The 19,658-nt window shown below is 35.7% G+C and overlaps 2 protein-coding genes and 1 long non-coding RNA gene across 3 annotated transcripts; 1 reads left to right on the top strand and 2 right to left on the bottom strand.

The window, feature by feature from the left end:
* Positions 1–2,747: 2,747 nt before the first annotated feature.
* On the top strand, positions 2,748–4,984 carry LOC137927354 (uncharacterized). The gene is made up of 2 exons (XM_068771148.1): positions 2,748–2,850; positions 4,036–4,984. Exons 1-2 carry the CDS (start codon positions 2,823–2,825, stop codon positions 4,596–4,598), a joined length of 591 nt encoding a protein of 196 aa, XP_068627249.1. The 5' UTR covers positions 2,748–2,822; the 3' UTR covers positions 4,599–4,984.
* A 769-nt stretch (positions 4,985–5,753) lies between these two features.
* Positions 5,754–8,559, bottom strand: LOC137927288 (uncharacterized). Its single transcript, XM_068771072.1, has 3 exons — positions 8,514–8,559; positions 7,694–7,818; positions 5,754–5,924 (listed from the first exon to the last, which is right to left on the bottom strand). Exons 1-3 carry the CDS (start codon positions 8,557–8,559, stop codon positions 5,754–5,756), a joined length of 342 nt encoding a protein of 113 aa, XP_068627173.1.
* Positions 8,560–12,851: 4,292 nt separating this feature from the next.
* LOC137927481 (uncharacterized) lies at positions 12,852–15,910 on the bottom strand. Its single transcript, XR_011107763.1, has 2 exons — positions 15,847–15,910; positions 12,852–13,026 (listed from the first exon to the last, which is right to left on the bottom strand). It is a non-coding gene; the product is annotated as an uncharacterized lncRNA (long non-coding RNA).
* Between the last annotated feature and the right edge of the window lie 3,748 nt (positions 15,911–19,658).

A 19,658-nucleotide genomic window follows, 5' to 3' on the forward strand; every position in this document is an offset into this window, starting at 1 on the left:
GCATTGACTCTGGCTTATTTTCAACTGAAATCGTGAAAGTATTGCTGACTATGTCCAACAGAGGTTTCACTTTTTTAAACTCCGAAAATCTGTCTTGAAAAGATTGAATCAAAATAAATAAATAGCTTTTCTACATAATTGAAATTAATCGAAGTTTTGTTGAATTTTTCAGCCATTTTCTTATAATTCGGAAAACGATTGTAATTTCCAGTGAGATTCAAATTACTTTAGTAACACATTTTTTTTGGTTTTATTCTGGAATAGAATTCAATATGTTTTCGAATGTACGAGAGTATTATTTTTGCTGTCGGCGGGCCAACAGTATTCGACCGGCGGGCCGCGGTCTGTGCATCCATGATTTAGATAATCTTAAATATTTAATGGAATCAGGCGTGAATCAGTGTTTGGCACTAATCAGTGTAACATAACCTGAAGATGCCCCGTGGAGGGGTGAAACACGCGTTAAGTGATTTGGCGGTGGCAGTTGTGTGATTCGCATTGTTTGCCGCATACGCATTTATCAGCGGGCTGGCGGGCGGTGCATTTCATTGCACGACTACCACTGCATGTGCGGAAGTGGCTAAATATTGGTCCTTTTCTTACTTAGATTGTCCACCATTAACTACTACAGATTTCAAAAAATCATATTTTAAAACTACAGAGCATAGATAATAACATTTATATCTATAATATCTAAAAGTAATTTTACAATATAAAAATAACATCACAGAGATATCTGCTATCTAAATGTATACACTTCTTGTACCTTCACCGTGAATTTGTTAAAATTTAAAAGCACATCTTTAATGGAATAGCATATATTATACACTTATGCTATATTTGAGTGAAACAACCATCAGAGATAAAATCTGCTTCTCTGTGCTTTCGAACCGAATTTTACAATACAGAAAGAAGATACGAAAATATGAGCATGTTTATTTATTTACTTAATTGGAGATAAACAATAATAAAACGCAGAAACAACAAACTTAGAAATATAAAATAAGTTACAATTGTTATGTTATAACTATCTCACTGAGAACATTTAATGAATCAAAGTAAAACAATAATAAAACAAAACAAAAACATTAACAAACAGTGATCAATAATCCAGCGCATTCTACAGAATAGACAGTAATAATTGCGAGTCAGGAAGCAGTTACGTTCCAATCGGGTTTAAATATTATTGTAAATATCCAATAATTTCGAACGAAATTGTCTTTGAAAAAATACAAGAGAGCATATATATTAATAACTAGCTGATCCCGCAAACGTTGTTTTGCAAAAAAAAATATTTTTAATTTTCAATTTAAAAATAAGGGTTGATCGTAGAGGGGTGAAAAATTAGGGTTGTATGTATTTTTGTATGTTGTATCATAAAAAAATAAAAACAAAAATTTTCGTCAAAAAAATAAAAAATAAATTTTAAGGGTGAACAACCCTTATCACTTAGGGGTATGAAAAATAGATAGTAGCCGATTCTCAGACCTACTAAATACGCATATAAAATTTGGTAAAAATCGGTTAAGCCGTTTCAGAGGAGTTCAAGTTCGAACACCGTGACACGAGAATTTTATATATTAGATAAAGCTTTATTTCATTTCATACAAATGACTTAAAATTAGTAATTGTTTTGATAATTTTTTACTAAGTTTATATGGACCCCCTCAGGGTAAACGCCTCCGTCAAAGCCTTCCATATTTCTCTATCTTTGTCAACTTGGAGCCACCCGTGACCAGCCGTAGCCAAGGTCTCGTCTGCCCATCTGGAATTAGGTCTGCCTCTCGCTCTGGTACCTCGTGGTCCAGTCTATTTTATGATTTCTTTGGAGGGAATAGGTAGGTGCATCTGTTGTACACGTTTTTTTTGGATGGCTGTGTTTTTTTTTTTAATGGTCCCCGCTGTTGGGGACCTCTCGTTCCCCTATCTCGTGTGGGACAAGGACTTTTTATTTCTAATAATTTATTTATATTATTTATTATTATCTGTCGTACTGTTTCTTTCATTCTACAATTTTCCCAGTTTTTCTCTTTCATTCCATTAGCCATACATCCATCCTCAACCACTACATTCTAGGTTTCCTTACTATTTTATTTTGCAACATTATTTATTGTTCAAATATTTACCACCTATTTTCTTTGTAATTATCATCTTATATTGTACTATTTATTACACTATTTTTGGTACTACTATATTCCTTTTATTTCTATATTTTAGTGTTCGTTTTATTTTTACCTATTGCATTTATTACCACCTTCCCGCAGTAGCTGAGGAAGCATTCTCTCTCCCCTTCGCCTTGCATGGATGGCTGTGTTTCTTATTTTATCTTTTAATTTGATCCCCATGTACTCCTCCATTCTTCTCTGAGTGGTTTTTATTTTGTTCCTAATCTTCAAGTCAAATGTCCACGTTTGGCATCCAAATGTGAGGCATGATAAAATCTCCAAGTCCATAACTATCTTCTTGATAGGTAGTGGGAGATGTGATATCAATATGCCCTTATAAGCCAAATATTTTTTCTAGGTGTAATATTTTTTCTTTGCTGAGGAATTAAAAATGCTATATCGTATTCTTATTCACCATGAAAATATTACTCATTGAAAAATTCGAATCGAAATGAAAATATGAAAGATGTTAAGTTTAATGTCCAATTTAAAAATAGCTTACAGTTAAACATAGATAAGAAAATGTAACAAATTCAGAATTCTAAATATCCATGAACCGTATAAATGTTGTAAAGATACACAATGAAATTAAAATGATGGTATATATAGTTGGTTCGATGTAGAATAATCACAGACCAAGGAAGGAAGGCAGTAGATATGAAACCAATTACATTTTTATTTTTTGGTAAGTTTTTTGTTATTTCTTATATAAATCACACATTGTGAATTAATTATATAGGATTGCTATTACAAATAAGTTTTCAGATCGGCATTATCGTCTTCTGCCTACTGCGATATATTATATCCCATTATAGATATCTTTCAGAGAGACCTATGCTATATCAGGCGTTTATAGGCTTAAGCGAAAATGAAAGCCTTTAGTTCTAAAACAAACAGCGATGTGTGTCTCATATTGGAGGTAACTTAAATTGGTAACTTTAAAAACAAGTCCACAAAGATTTGTTTAGTTATAGATATAAATTTTTAAAAGGGATGTTACACATATTTTGAATCACACTTTATATAGTGAACACTCAGAAATATAATACATTAATATATTTTTTATCATTACATTGCGATTCGCCTGCACAGTTAGTAAAATATAATTAATTTTAATATGTAGAAAAACTAATTTTATAAGCGCATTTTCTTACTATATTACCATTACATTGTTTATTTACAAATCCATTGATTTATGGATAGGGTGTATCATATAATAATTAATAGAAAATAAACTAACAAATAATCACTTTAAACATTTTACATCTGTTTTTAATCACTCTGTATAAGTAAAAAATATCTCCATATCTGCAGCCGCATATTTATATACCTTTTATTACGATGATTTATAGTAAAATCATTTATTAAAAAATAGATATTTTTAATGGAATCAGGCGTTATTTTGCGGAAGTCCATCCTAAGTAAGAAAAGGATCAATATTTAACCACTTCCGCACATGCAGTGGTAGTCATGCAACAAATTGCACCGCCCGTCAGCTCGCTGATAAATACGCATGCGGCAAACAATGCAAATAACACAACTGCTACCGTTAAATCACTCACAAACACGTGTTTCACCCCTCCACGGGGCATCTTCAGGAGTTATGTTACACCGATTAGTGCCAAACAGAGTTTTTGCGGGCGGTGCACTTTGTTTCCACGACTTCTACTGCATGTGCGGAAGTGGCTAAATATTGGTCCTTTTCTTATTTAAAATAGATATTGACTACTTATAATATGATAATTATTAATTAATGACGCTTGCTGGTCTGTGGTATCTACTTCTGAACCTTAAAGTCCAGCAGCCTTCAGTACAGCGCGCTGAAGCCTGTTGCTAGTGAGTCTCATGTCTCTCTCATCTCCCTCCACAGCTCTCGTGGGTGCAGCGCGCTGCAACCCGCTGGGACAGACGACGGTGTGCGAGCAGACCAGCCCTGGACTGTTGCCCATCGGTGGGGCTACTACCGTCTGCGAATCCACACCCAACCTTCTGCCTTACTTGCTCGGCCTCCAGACAACTCTGCCCCCTCTCTATAATGGCATTGGCAACATCTACGGCTTGCCTTATGGTCTCCCCTACGGCTTACCTTACCAGGGAGTTGGATCTTCAACCGTGTGCGAGAGTACACCGAATGTTCTTGGGCTCGGAGGACTGGGAGTCCTGGCAAGAGGAACCTACCCACTAGGTCTGCCTCTGGGAGTATCTACTGGTTTGACTAACACCGGCTCCACCACCGTCTGTGAGAACGTTCCGAATGTTCTGAACTATCCGTTCAGCTTCCCTTATCCATCAGTACCTCTCGTCAACGGAGGAAGTTCAACTGTCTGCGAAAGTTCACCCAACGTACTCGGTCCGTACGGGCTGCCTTTGGGAGGTCTGCCTTTGAATGGGTTGGGATTGGGTCTGGCACAAACCGGAGTTCCTTTTTTATAAACACCCACTCCTCGCACTTCTCTACCAGCGCTAACTCGGACTCCCTCGTGGGATGGATGGGTGTGCGTTATCCTGCGTGTCTCAGTCGCAACTCCCACACGTCCACATTGTCTCGCTGCAACAACATCTGCGCGGTTGGGACCTAGTCTCACGAGCTCTCGACCCTTGTGCCCAACTTCAGCAAACTTAAAAACTCAGACGAGCAAGTTCACTCACTTTTGGATAAAGTTCATTCCATCTACCAAATTATCTTATTCAAAAACCAGCTACTATCACTTGAATAGCTTGCTCGTCTGAACCAAAAAAAATATTAAATTCTTTTCAAAATTAAAACACTTGTATGTATTATTAATTTTGGTAAAATAAAACAATATATATTTATAGAATTTGTTTCATTTAAACTTACGTAAGGAAGCTATTACTGTTAAGAGATCTTTGAATCAATAAGGATATATATCCTACTTGATCAACATAGTCTGTTCTGTCCCTGCCTGAGAGAAATGTCTTTGAGAAGAGAGTATACCACCACGAGATAAACATTCCATCATCTCAATCTGTAACTATATTCACCATCAGCCTGTATGTTGGTGTTTGGTCACGTGCTCTATTGTTGCAAAGTAATCCGACAATGAAAGTAGCAGAGATAGTCCAGTGGATTAGTAAATATATGTGACAGTGGGCAGGCTGTATGCAGCATGCAGAAGGTTCTGGAGTAAACACCACAGACTGGTAAGTGCAGCGTAGCACGTCCCCCCACGAGGTGGACAAATGACTTTGTTAAGTTCTTCAGAAGACGTTGGTACAGGCTGCTTTCTATCAGTCCTATTGGAGATATATGAAGGTGGATTATGTCTAGTAATGGAGTTTCTATTACTGAACTGATGATAATGTTTGCGACATGCCAAGATTCCGGTAAAAGATGGACAGCTCTTTATAAATAAATTGCCAGTGGTCAATCAAACAGCAACAAGCAGTTGTTTAAAACGCTCGCGTTATATTTCATTCGCTAACAAGTGTCAATAAATCTAGCTTAATGTATAATTAATAATAAATATATACGTAAATATAAATGTCAAAAGGTAGTTTCATATCTAGCTGCATGGTTGGAAGCATGGTGGACAGGGTGGTAGACATGGCGGTAGTGGTACAGGCTCCTCAGGGGCAGGTGGTCGGGGCTGATAGAGATACAACCGCATTGCCGAGGGTCCTGAAGCCGCAGGGTGTGTTCGGTTGGAAGCAGACGACAGGCAGCCCGGGTACACAGATCCTCGGCAGTGTTACCACCAGCACGTCAGGTGGTGGCGGCTGAACTGCGGGCGGCTGAACCTGTTAGAAGTACAAATACCTTGAATTTTATTTCTTCTATTTCACAGTTCATCAACTTAAAACAATGTCATACGACATCTGATTTATCAAGGTTATTAATACAGAAGAAGAAAAGAAGAAGTTTATTGACGGAGGTGAAAGAATATCACGTCTGAAAAAAATAAAACGTCTGAGTTGGCGGGCATAACGTCCGTTAAAATTACTCTCCTGGCGACCACGAACCTTAAGAAGTGGCGTCCATAGTTCCCCCATTAGCTGGACCGACAACATATTCATGGTCGCAGACAGTGTAAGAAGCCTTGCCTATTTATAAGGCTGTCTTAGATAGATCAGGATCTATACCGAAGTCCATTCGTCAAGATTAGGATCTCTTATAACATTTCTTCCACAGTTGTCTATAAGATCCACCTATGTAGCTTCGCTGCGATTGAGGGCTCAAGTGGACTGGTTATGTTTATAAAAATGTGCATGGGTGATTTGTTAGAAGTTATCTTGAATTATTCTCGTGATGGTTGAAGAGCTGTAGGAGCAGAGCGAGGTTTATTCTCTCCTTCTAGATTATGAAAGGCCAGAGTAATACAATCTCATGGGAAAACGTCCTGTCCATCGTCTTTTTGGCGTTTAATGCTAGAGAGTAGAAGATTCAATAGAGTTTCCATAAAGAGACTTTGTTATCAAATAACAAGCGCTAGAGAGAGGTTTATCCTCTCCTTCTGGATTATGAAAGGCCAGAGTATCACAATCTCATGGGAAAACGTCCAGTCTATCGTCTTCTTGGCGTTTAATGCTAGAGAGTAGAAGATTCAATAGAGTTTCCATAAAGAGACTTTGTTATCAAATAACAAGCACTATAGAGAGGTTTATTCTCTCCTTCTGGATTATGAAAGGTCACAGTATCACGATTTCATGGGAAAACGTCCAGTCCATCGTCTTCTTGGCGTTTAATGCTAGAAAGTAGAAGATTCAATAGAGTTTCCATAAAAAGACTTTGTTATCAAATAACAAGCGCTAGAGAGAGGTTTATCCTCTCCTTCTGGATTATGAAAGGCCAGAGTATCACAATCTCAAGGGAAAACGCCCTGTCCATCGTCTTCTTGGCGTTTAATGCTAGAATGTAGAAGATTTAATAGAGTTTCCATAAAGAGACTTTGTTATCAAATGAGAAAGACTATTATATAGTAAGAGTATTGTAGCTGGAATGGCATGTTTTAGTTGGAGAGGATAAAGCGGAATTTGCGGAACTGTCGTACTTCCTCTGTCTTGTTCTCTTTCTTCCTCTAAGTTATTCATTCATTTATATTTTATTCTTCAAAAATTATATTACACCTCCTATTTTTTTTTCTAATCCTTTCATTCATCACCTTGCGTTCTTAGCCTTCCCATCAGAATACTTTTGTCTACATTTCGTTCTGTTATGCTTTAATTTTATTTATTTGTTTGCTTTATTCTTATGTTTACATTCTTTTATAATTTAATTTTTAATTTCTTATTTTCTTCACATTTATTAGAGATTTAAGCATTTATTTTAATTAACTTTATACGCTATTGTTTTTTTTTTGCGTACTTGATCTTTTTAAAAGTTACTCCTGTGACCCTTCTGCAGTATTCTAGAAAGGTCCCGGGGTAGAGGATTTAAAAGAGAATCAAAACCTTGTCATAAGGGTGTAAATACTTAAGAAAATCTGTCTGTTATCGGTGCAAGGTGAACTCGAGTTATTAGTGTGCCTTTATAAGCTTGGGCTTGGGCGGCAGAAGGGCGGCGGTGCTACGAGAAGGGGCGCGGGGGTAGGTAGACGTTTGGGCGGCTGGTGCACGCACAGCGGCGCGGGTTTGGGCGGGCGTACAGCTGGAGGACACACTCGGAGGGGCGTCGGTGGTGGGGGCCACACTGCCGCTGGATGCACTCACAACATCGAGGAAGGCGCTTGCACTGCTCCCGCACACACTGACACCGCTCGTGGAGCCGCAAACCGCACGAGCCCACTACCACCACCGACCCTGAACAGTACCAGTACGTATCACCACATTGCACTAGCTTCTGTAGCTACTGTCCAACGAGACCAGGCATCAGCGCGTGGAAGATATCACTGGAGTCTTGAGATTCTTGGGCGGAAACACTGATAAGGTGAACACATGACTAAGCACATCTGGAAGTCTACAGGTAGCTTTCAACTGGCCCTATTCGAAATCTATTAGTAGGCATATGTATATCAGTGAACATCCTGCAGCTAAAATTATCACGAGATAAATGCAGTGTATTCTACACAAATCAAGAGAGATGTTGCTGATGCAAAGCCAGAGAGAGAGAGAGAGGTTGAGTCTAGGTAACACTTATATCAGAAAAGGACCCTCTTTACTACATGATAGACATAATCCTGACTCTCCTCCAAAGAACCTTCCCTTTTTGATAGTGCAAGGATTAGCGGAGGTTCAATAGGAAGGTGCAAAGGCCTGATTAGGTACTGATGTTACATAGAGATCCTTGTTGCTATTAGATAATAAATCCATATAAAACTTTCTTCCACTTTTCTGGGAATTTCCAATAAGATTTTCCTAGGAAGATCACAAATTCAACTCCAAATAATAGACTCACATATACCTGGCAATTTGGTTTGGTTTTTAAATGAGCAGACATTACCAGCTGTGAAGAAACAATAGCTACCTTCCTCTGAACTCCAACCTCGACTCTGTCATAAAGCACTCACCTGGTGGTCCCTGACCGTACAGCTACTTGACGGGCTCCTCACAAGGGTTGCAGGGTCCGACTTCCACGACGTCGCACGGAGGGGAGCACGGGTCACACGGGTCGCATGGGTCCTGGCACGGTGGGGGACAGGGGTCGCAGGGGTCGTACAGGGTTGGCTCGCACGGTAGGTATTTCGTGCACGGCTGCTGCAGCTCGGGCTCCGGTAGTGGCTCACACCACGCCGTGGTAATGACAAGAGCTGTTTAGGTTAAAAGGATATTAATCTAGTTTCTCGTACAGTACTTAAAGTACACTTAAGAATTTTTAATAAAATCAGCTGAATAGATGGTCGCTGGAGGTTCTAGACTTACCTGACAGGCACACTAGAAGCTGTGCCCATACGTGCCCATATGTGCTTATACGTGCCCAAATGTGCCCATGCCTCTTTCGTCTGAAATGCCGATTTTTTTAATTCCCTTATTTTGGATCTTTTTCCGTGTTGAGGAATGCCTTCCTGCAGGTCACCTTGTTGGGTACCCTTACACCTTTTGCCGTCTGGCAGCACATATTCTTCAAGAATATTCCTCTGCCAGGTATTGTAGTTTCTTCCAGTAATATTCAAACATCTAGAAAAAGACCGAAGTTCGGTTACCCGATATCACAACGGTGCTCCGCGCGCCATTTTGCGGTTGTCTGCAGCCCTGGACAGCCTTGCCGACATTTATACGTGGTATGCTAATTGTGTTTATATGAAGACACATTTCGTTGTAATATATACTCTAATTGAACGTGATAGAGTTCAAATTACAGTGACTGATAGTTATTGTAATAAAATTTAATCAATTCCGCCACGCATGCAACGGTTTTGGAAGTACGGATATAATATTTGTAGCGCGGAGCAGTCGAGCGTGAGGGATTTCCTCTCGATTGGTCTCATCCTATATTGGTGACCACACACATATTATGCTCTTAATATATCTTCCCGAAATATGAAGCATAATGTGAAGAAAGAAAGAAATGGTGATGAGAGAGTGAGAGAGACACACAGGCTGAAAAATTTTATAAAAAAAATTAATGGATATATTATTGAAAAAAATATCTCTGTCCCAAAAATAACCAGGGTCCACTGTTGGGCATAGACTTACCCCACTCATTTTAAGGTTATATGAAAACGGCATGCATCCAGCGTCTTTTGTTCAAGGTCATCTGTTTACCTTGTAGGTTGAAGTTCTTGTCTAAGTCTGTCCATCCATGGTTTTCTTTATAGAACCTTCAGGCCCTGGCTGTAGCCTCCACTGCTACCCTTTATCAGCTTGATCTACCTCATCATTGTCACCGGGATACCCTTGTGATGATCACACTTACTGTTAGAAATCCACCGTTGGACAAGGACTCTCCTATAAATTACCAGTAACACTGAGTGGAACAAAATCGTCGGTGCTGTCTATATCTGAACATCAACAACACTTGGATAGTCTTTGCTTCAGGATTTCAAGGTCAACTGAGTATAGCCTTAATTTGAAGGATGTCATCTGGTATTACCTTTTAAAGTACCAAGGTGATATATATATATATATATATATATATCACCTTAGTATGGTATGTAAGAATAAATTTGATGGAGGTTTCTCTTATATGTCTATGTAGAATGTATATGAAATAAGGCTCTCCTTCATAAGAAATTTTTGATATGGACTTAAGAAATGTCGAAGCACTTTAATTTGATTTTGAACCGAAGCTTTCTGGTAGAGCGATGACATAGGTAAGACCGCGGGATGCCGCTAGCTGCTGGTTTCCGGAGGCTCTTACAGCTTCATCAGAACTGAGTTCTGAATTAAAAACTATTCAGACTGTTTCAAAGACTGGAAAAAGTGTTCGCAAAAGTACGATATCAGATGGGGATTACTTTGAAGGAAATGAAATTGATTTGGAAGAATAAATAAATTATTTACATTTTATTAAATTCTGTCTGATTGCCATCTAGTCATTTCGTAGAACATTTTGATACGCGGAACGTAGTTTGTGATTCCTTATGCGTACGCTCGTCGCAGGCTTTCAAGGTGGAACTTTGCTTATGCCTGTTCAGTAGCAACACTAGCCGTTCTCATGACCTTAAAAAAGGCTGTTCCAAATTGTAGTAGTCTCTTCTCAATTCGGAATGCTTGGAATTTATATAGCCTTAAGTCGAAGGCTGATATAACAGAGTAGTTAGATATGTTACCTGTTTAACTTAGGTTCTTCTGGCATCAACATACAAAGCTGAACCTTTAGTAAAATTACACATTATCTCTTATGCGTAGCGCTACGACCGTAGCACGGCGTAGCGTCTCGTAGCGCGTACGAAGAAAATTAGTTCCGGTTGAAGTTATACTTAAATGCTCCGCAGGGGCCTCGAATGAGGATCTTAAGTTGGAAGAGAACATCAAATATGTTACGCTTCATGTTTTCATATATATATAAATTGAGTTTCGAATATTTTATGCTATTTTACACATAGCATACGTTCGTTGCATTTAGGAGTGAATATATCTCATTTGCAATGAATTTTTGAAATAATTAATGATGTGATAGTTATATATTTATTGTAAAAGAAATCGTTTTTAAAATTCAGATCACGAAATATTAATATTAATGATTGTTTTCTATATATTCCTGTCTTTATACTGGTACAAGTCATTGAAATATCGCATTACAATAGAAACAAAATAATGTAACATATTTATGAGTGATCTCTTTATACAGGGTGTTTAAAGACAGATTAAAAAATATGTAAACTTTTCGCTGACTTAGAGCTATTCATTAATCCCTTTAAATTTTTAGAACCTATTTCGGGTCATCCTGTATATATTTATCAAATTATAAGCTATCGATGTCTGAAATAAATTAAGTTTATTTATTCTTCTTATGTTATGGGTTCATGTGTATATATATATAGCGCTCTATATATATATATATAATTCTAACACCCCCATAATTGGGAACTACTCTTTCCTCTCTATTTTTTGGGACAGAGATGTAAACCTTCCTAATTTCACTCTCTATCTCTCTCTCATCCTTCATACGTTGACGCCACACCTCTCACGCACATTTCTTCTTGCACGATTTGGTACGCTTAATCACATCACTTGTTACTTTGTAACAAAACCACAGGAAAGTGTGACGGCTCTCTTCCTCCTGCCAAGAGAAGGCTTTCCTATTTCCATATCACAAGCCACTCTAAACCCTTCATACACAGGATCGCTAAAGGTTGCGTGCGAGGACAAACAGTTATAAAACTCGTAAAAACTCATCTTAAACGATAATAAAGTAATTCATTAATCTATATATATCAGGGGTAGCTAAGCTTCTTGATAGTTCGAAATTTGAAATTTTAAACGAATCATATATATTGAAACTATATGACAAAAGTACAAAACATGTGCATTGAAGTTAGATATATGCACGCGTATATGACAGCACTCCTAACAATACTTAAGACGCCGGTTAGTTAATTACGATCGGTGTTTGTATTTCGCTAATTCTATGCTGGAATAATAATAATTATTGTTCACACCAGTAATTTGTTTCGATTTCCCAGCAGCTGACATGGGTTATATAAATTTAAATATTGAAATAATTCGACAATCTCGGAGACAAAGGGCTGTTTTTATAGTTTCATTGCGAGATTGTATTAGATATGAGGTTATCTGTAAAAGAACCAAGGTAATCGACATAGTTCAAATAATTGCTAATCAAAAATTGTCAATACAAAGTGAGGTACATCGCTAGTGCAACGAAAGGTTTCTTTTTTTTTATTGGCCCCGGCTAGGGGGGGCCTCTCGTACCCCCTATCTTTTGTGGGACAGGGACATTACGTTCAAATTTATTTAATTATTCACATCTTTTTTATTTTCTTTCTTTTCATGTATACTTCTTAAGATCTGTCATTCAGTTTTCTTATACATTTCTCCTTTCATTCTCTTTCGCTCTGTGACCTTTCATTCCTCTCTCGTTACACATTATATTTTATATTTTTATTTATGTTTGTTTACATTAATATCACATTTTGTATGTCACATTTTATCACATTTACAGTAACGAAAGGTTAATAATATGTGTGGTGTATTTAGATGTAAATAGGCCTCCTACTATATGGAACGTCGACATTCTTTAGGTTTTGGGGAAATCGCTGTGGCGTATTGTGGCGATATTTGGGGAAAATATATACATTGCGTCATAGGCTGAAAATAACAAGAAATATATACTATAGTATTTTCATTTATTTGTTACATTTTCTCAAGAGATGGTGAAGAAAGACGATAGGAGTTCGTAACGGAGCTTGAATAACGGTCGACATCTGCTTAGGTAGTGAACTGTATCTATATGATGTTTCCATATGTTTATGATGCACGAATCCATGTGCACATATGATGATAACTGTAAAAATAATAATACTTTACATTGTCATTTATTGTACGGAATGTCCGGTGACAGATTATTTTTTTTAAATTTAAATATAAAATATAATTTTTAATATATTGTTTTATAAAAAGCATTAAAGATAATAATATAAATGCGGATTTAATTTTGTATGAAAAATTTAGCAAATATATTTTTTCGAGTTACAAACACTATTCAAAATAAAGCCTTTAGTTCTGAACCACACGGTTCAGTAAACTTTGTTCAATTGTATAAGTTTATACAAGTATAAATTATTTATTTATTTATTTAATATTCTTTATTATACACGTTAAGATACATTTAATAAGTTTTACAATAATATACAAAAAAGTACAATGGGCGGTCTTATCACACAAGGCAATCTCTTACAGACAACCATAGTATGGAAATGGTAAAAGTACTAATAATGGGTTTTTTACGTGTATAAAAAATACATATTTACAAACAAACGAACACAAAAATGCATACATATATATATAACATATATACTCATAATAAATAAGGTTCTATACCTATTATATAATATAATAATAAAAAAAACATCTAACTGACTTCGATCATTATTGGTTCGATCGCACTTGCCTCAGAAAGAAACAGAAGAAGAAAAAGAAATTATGACAATACGTAATAATAAAAGAGCACATTATGGTGGTAACTGTCTTCTTTTTTAAGCTGATAGATGTCCACTTTAAGACATAATCATCTCTCATATGTCGCCATGATCAACGACATCGGTCTTCCTAAGCCGGTATCAAGGAACTTCCGGCGACCATATGACAACTGATGGAAATTATAATCGTACTAAACTGCACATTAATGGCATTTAACTTAAATCTAGGAGGCTTTTAAATGCGACAAGATCTTAGAAAAGCCTGCAGCAAATTCAAACGAGTGTATTTTATGGTAATTTCAACAATATACTCAAATTGGAACGCATTTTCAAGGTTTATTATATTTTTTTATACCCCCGCTATTGGGGGCCTCTCGTACCCTTATTTATGGTGGAACAGGGACTTTATTTGCAATTTAATTTTTCACATGATTTTTTATTTTCTCTCTCTTCTTTCATATTTCACTTTCTCTTTCGGTCTATTATCTATCTTTCATGCTACATTTCTACTTTCTTACCCTTTTGCTCTGTTCATCTATCATTCTTTCCTCTTTTCTTTTTACATTTTACATTTTTACTTATTTTCTATAATACATTATATATCACATTTGAGTTTTATTTTATCACATTTATCACATTTCTTATTGTATATTTGGATTTTTATTTTTTTTTGTATAACGTTTTTAACTATTTTCTTGCAACTTGGTTTATTATATTTAGAACTATATATGATTTTATTTATTTTCATTTTATTAAAATTAAATTGATTATGTAATAATTTACAGATATTATATGTGAGCGTATTGTTATACCGTGTACAGTGTTTTTTATAATGAGGCCTCCGCTATTGGGACCTCTCCTTCCACCCCTATTTTGTTGGGGACAGGGTTTTTTATTTCTTAACAATTTATTCACATGAATTTTTTATTTTCGTCCTCGTCTTCCATAGTTCACAATATCCTTTTTCTTCCTTCTATCATTCCATAATTCCATCTTCCTTTCTCAATCATTCCATTCCTTTCATCCATCCTCAAACACTTCAGTTGTATTTTCTATTGCAGTATCACAGCTTTATTTAGTTTATTTATTTTTGTCATGTACATCAATTTTACATTTTTTATTTTAATTTCAATAAATCTATCTTAATAAGATTAAATATATAATAAGACTTATAATATTTTATGTTTAACTATGTTTTATTCCTATTAATTACATATTGTGAAACTTTCAACTGAAGACTCTCTTGTATCATTTTCCATTAAAATGGAGGCGAGTGTGGCCTCCTCAATCTTTTTTCCTATCCGACATTCGGTCTCGTACCTACCGTGTACAGTTGTAACCAAAAGAGTTTTATGAAGGATATAGGATGTATAATATGGTAATAAGTAAGATATAAAACCGTACCGTTGTTTGTGGGAATTTTTCTCGTTGTACTTTCAAATTAAACTTATATCTAATCAATATGTGCATGCGGTAACCAAAGTAAAAATGTTCAGAAAAAAGTTATATATAAAAACATTTAAAAAACTTAAGTTAAACGGTTTTTTGATACCCATATTGTGGTGGTTGTGGAAAAATATAAACCTAGTCCGCCATATTGGAACGGCGTCCATCTTGAATTTTTAATTTTGACATAATCATCGTGTTTTACTAGTGTAGCCCTTTCATTTGATACCCATATTGAGGGGGTTAAGGAAAAATACGTAATCCGCCATTTTGTATCGGCGGCCATCTTAGATTTATAATGTTATTGATTTTATTATATTGTATTGTCATCTAAATTAAATGTGTGTACCAAATTTCAGATCAATCTGACAACGGGAAGGTGTTTAAATTTCAATTTCTAATTTTGACCCAAATAAATAAACAAATAAATTCCGTACGGGTCGAACTAAATAAAACCGTTTAAAAAATGTCATTAAGGCATAAGCATACTCCAAAGATATGAGGGTATACCATAATCGCCACGGTTTTCTGGTGGTTTGGCGATCGTAGTGTGCTATTATGGTACGCAGAGGATGCTTTACCATCCTCTGGAAACTTGTTATGAGCAGTGGAAATATAATTAATGCATAGAGTCTAGGTTATAAATTGACGTATATTTATGGGACAACTTTTAACTAGTTGAAATTAATGCGTTTCAAATATAAAAGAACTTATAGTTTAATAAATAAATAATCACTTACCTAAAATAAAATATAAAACGGTAGATTTCATTTTAGAAGTTATGTTCGATAATACGTATCGTCCGTACGTCATATATATATGTAACAAATTTATGTTTATACAGTCTCACATTAAGATAAGTTAAATATTATATATATGAAATTAAAAATATTATTAATGGAAATGATTTAAAAAGAATTGTTTTTGTTAAAGGAATATATTTTTTTAAATTGTTTTAATTGTAACACATTATTGTGTATATAATATATAAATGAATTGTGTATGATATACCAGCTGTCCGCTGTTTTCCTCCCGTGCCTTACAAAGCCTTTTTGGGTGTAATTTCATGAAGTAAATTCTTAATAATTTTTAATTAGTAAATATTTAATTAGACATATGACCAAATAATACCGTCATCAAGGGTGGTCTCCAAGGTCCCTCAACCTTCAACTGGAACATCAAAATCATTGCCCCAAGATAACTGTATGGCGTGCCGTATCCCCAGGATTCACTTTTTGCCGCAAATTCTCGATGCCAGGATTACGGATTTCTTTTTTTCGGACCTGGAGTTTGTCTTTGGATGGTGCTACAACATGCGTGACCAGAGCCAGAGAGAAATAGATGAGTCGCTTTGAAGATCTAACACCTTGGAAATTTTTAAGAGGCTGCCTCCAAAAAAAATTTAACAATAATCTCCGAGGATTTGTTAATGAAAAAGAAATTATTTTTCAAAAAAGACATTTAGATGACAAAGTTTTATATAAAAATAAAATCCGCATTTTTATTGTATAGTATAATGCTTTTATTATAGCTATATATTTAACATAAAACTTTTTACTTAAGTTTAAAAACATAAATTTGTCACCAGACACTTATAAGAGAGGTATATTTTGAAAATATTCGTTATCTTAATGAACGCCTATACTTATCTGATCTCTCTTCATAACAAATATTGCTACCAAATTTAAAGTATCTTGACCAGTATTTTCCTATTTTTTATGCCTCCACCTTGTCTTACGCCTCGCTATGTAACATATATCATTTTTATATTAAAGCTACTATTATTTATGTAAAGGTACTACGAAGCCGAAATTAGCCAATTGTCTCTTTCCAAATATCGTACTGTACATACATTTCTAATTATCTGCTTGTACATATATATGACGGCGCTGTCATGTGCTGTCAAAGTCAACGACAAGAGTGTCTTTGGTAGCGGGGCGGCCATCTTGGATCGAGACAGCTTTTGAACGATATATCGTATCAATAATTATGATTTCCTTGTGTAAAGAAAGTGGTTGTAAAATAAATACAGCAATTATTATAAATCATACGCATGATAACCTTAATTTTTAAATTCACACAACCTTCCACTATCACGCCCAACTGACATGGATTCTGAAGAATGCTCTCCTATATATAAACTTTACTAATTATACTTATATGTTATTATATCATATGCTATTTACAATTTCTGTGCATGCCATTAATTCAAATACATAACATTAAGGCATACAGTTATCTAGTATATCTAGTTCATAATATCTATTTTTTATTTACAAACTTTGTTTATTCTATATTTATACTATAATACCATATATACTTTTTTATCACTCTACTGTTTCTATATTATGGTTAGTAAGGAAAGGACCAATATTTAGCCACTTCCGCACATGCAGTGGTAGTCGTGCAACAAAGTTCACCGCCCGCCAGCCCGCTGATAAATGACATAGAGTGAAACTTTTATGTGCATTACAAAGTGTGAGTTATAAAAAATGTATCCTGGAATCGAATCTTCGAGCTACCTCTACCGTTAGGCTATCTCTTCCCCTTCTTCTATCTTTCTATAGAACTCTCTATCTCCATATTCTCCTTTCGATCTAGTAGAGAAATCTGGAAGGATTTAGCTCGGTGGTCGATTGTGAGCTTGTAGCTGAAGCAAGTGATGAAACACATTTATGTCACCACTGTTAACACACAATGTAGACTTTCATTTTGATTATTTATTGGAATCAGGTGTTACCTTACGGAAGTCCATCTTAAGTAAGAAAAGGAACAATATTTAGCCACTTCCGCACATGCAAATACAGAGTCAACTGTGTTTGGCACTAATCGGTGTAACATAACTCCTGAAGATGCCCCGTGGAGGGGTGAAACACGTGTTGAGTGATTTGACGGCGGCAGTTGTGTACTTCGCATTGTTTGCCACACGCGCATTTATCAGAGGGCTGTCGGGCGGTGCACTTTGTTGCACGACTACCACTGCATGTGCGGAAGTGGCTAAATATTGGTCCTTTTCTTACTTTCATCTTGATGTACTGAGGGATATGTGACGAGTTGGTATTTTAAAATATTAATTACTAAAAAAAAATATTCATATCGGGATATAAGAGGAGGTCTTATCGCTCGAGGCGATCTCTACCAGACAACCTTTGAATGGTGATGATAAACTAGGAGATCAGTTTAGAGTGTTCACACGTACAAATATATACATAAATATACATGCGTACATATATACGAGGATACTTATATATACATATCTCTCTGATAGCTAAAATGCGATTGTTATCCTCACTGTCGGCCTGGGAACTTACAAGCGTGTACTCTACGACCGTGAAAGAACTTGCAAAAAATAGAGAAGGAGATGAGGAAGCTGGCCTGAAAAGCCACTTTATCAGAGAAAGCTGCGGCTAAATCCCCCCCGCGAAGTAAAGCCTAGCGGCCATGCCGCGGGGACCAGGGATACAGAAGAAAGAGGATTATTTTTAGTCTGTATTGACGTCTAGATCGAGTCCCACATACGGGGCACCACCACCAGGGCCTATGATACCTAAACTTATTTTTGAACTTATTCGAAAAAAAAAAGTTATTTACACATATCTATATATAAATTTACATGGAAAATCTTTTACATAAATACGGATAAATATTATATTTTGGTAGTTTTTGGAACGTTGTCCCGACGTGTTGAAAAATTCTTAATAAAAATGTATACATGTTTATTTATTTTATTTATTTAATATTCTTTATTGTACACGTTAAGAAACATTTAATAAGTTTTACAATAACATACAAAAAAGTACAATGGGCGGTCTTATCACATAAGGCATGGAAAAAGTAAAAGTACTAATAAAGGGTAGTTTACGTGTACAAAAAATACATATTCACAAACAAATGAACATAAACATATATACATACGTATATAACATATACTTATAATAAATAAGGTTTAATACATATTATAAATATAATGCAATAATAAATAAAAACATCTAACTGACTTCGATCAGTATTGGTTCGATCGCACTTGCCTCAGAAAGAAACAAGAAGAAAAAGAAATGAATTATTTATATCACAATTTACTTTTTAAACACATAAAACATTGACGAAGTTCTAACAAATTAATTTATTCACGTTTCGGTTCGCAAACGGCGGCAAATATTTCACATTGACACTGATAAGGGGCATTAGCATATCAAGGAATATAAACGACTTTCAGCCACCAAGACGTCGTAGCAATTCCTGTAGACAAATGTTACATCTACATTATACTTAGCCGTAGCACGTCCGTAGAGGGCGGTTTCGCCGTAGCACAAACATTCCTGTAGCTCGTAGATGCATGCTACGACGTAGATGGCCCGCTTTGAAATAATTATACAGTGAAATTTTACTCGTGTAATGCGATGTTCACATGATGTTAACAGTTATATATGGCGATCGCATTGACCCTTTTACGTTGTACATAGTATATGTGAAATTAAATTTAACACTGAGATTTAAAAGTACTATATATTTGTTTGTGAAAAATAAATTAATAATTTATTCTTCTTAGTCA

Source organism: Battus philenor, unplaced genomic scaffold (genome assembly GCF_028537555.1).
Source record: "Battus philenor isolate CCGP_79_NKW_IND1 unplaced genomic scaffold, ilBatPhil1.0.hap1 SCAF_30, whole genome shotgun sequence".
In the NCBI taxonomy this organism is placed as follows: Eukaryota; Metazoa; Arthropoda; class Insecta; order Lepidoptera; family Papilionidae; genus Battus; species Battus philenor.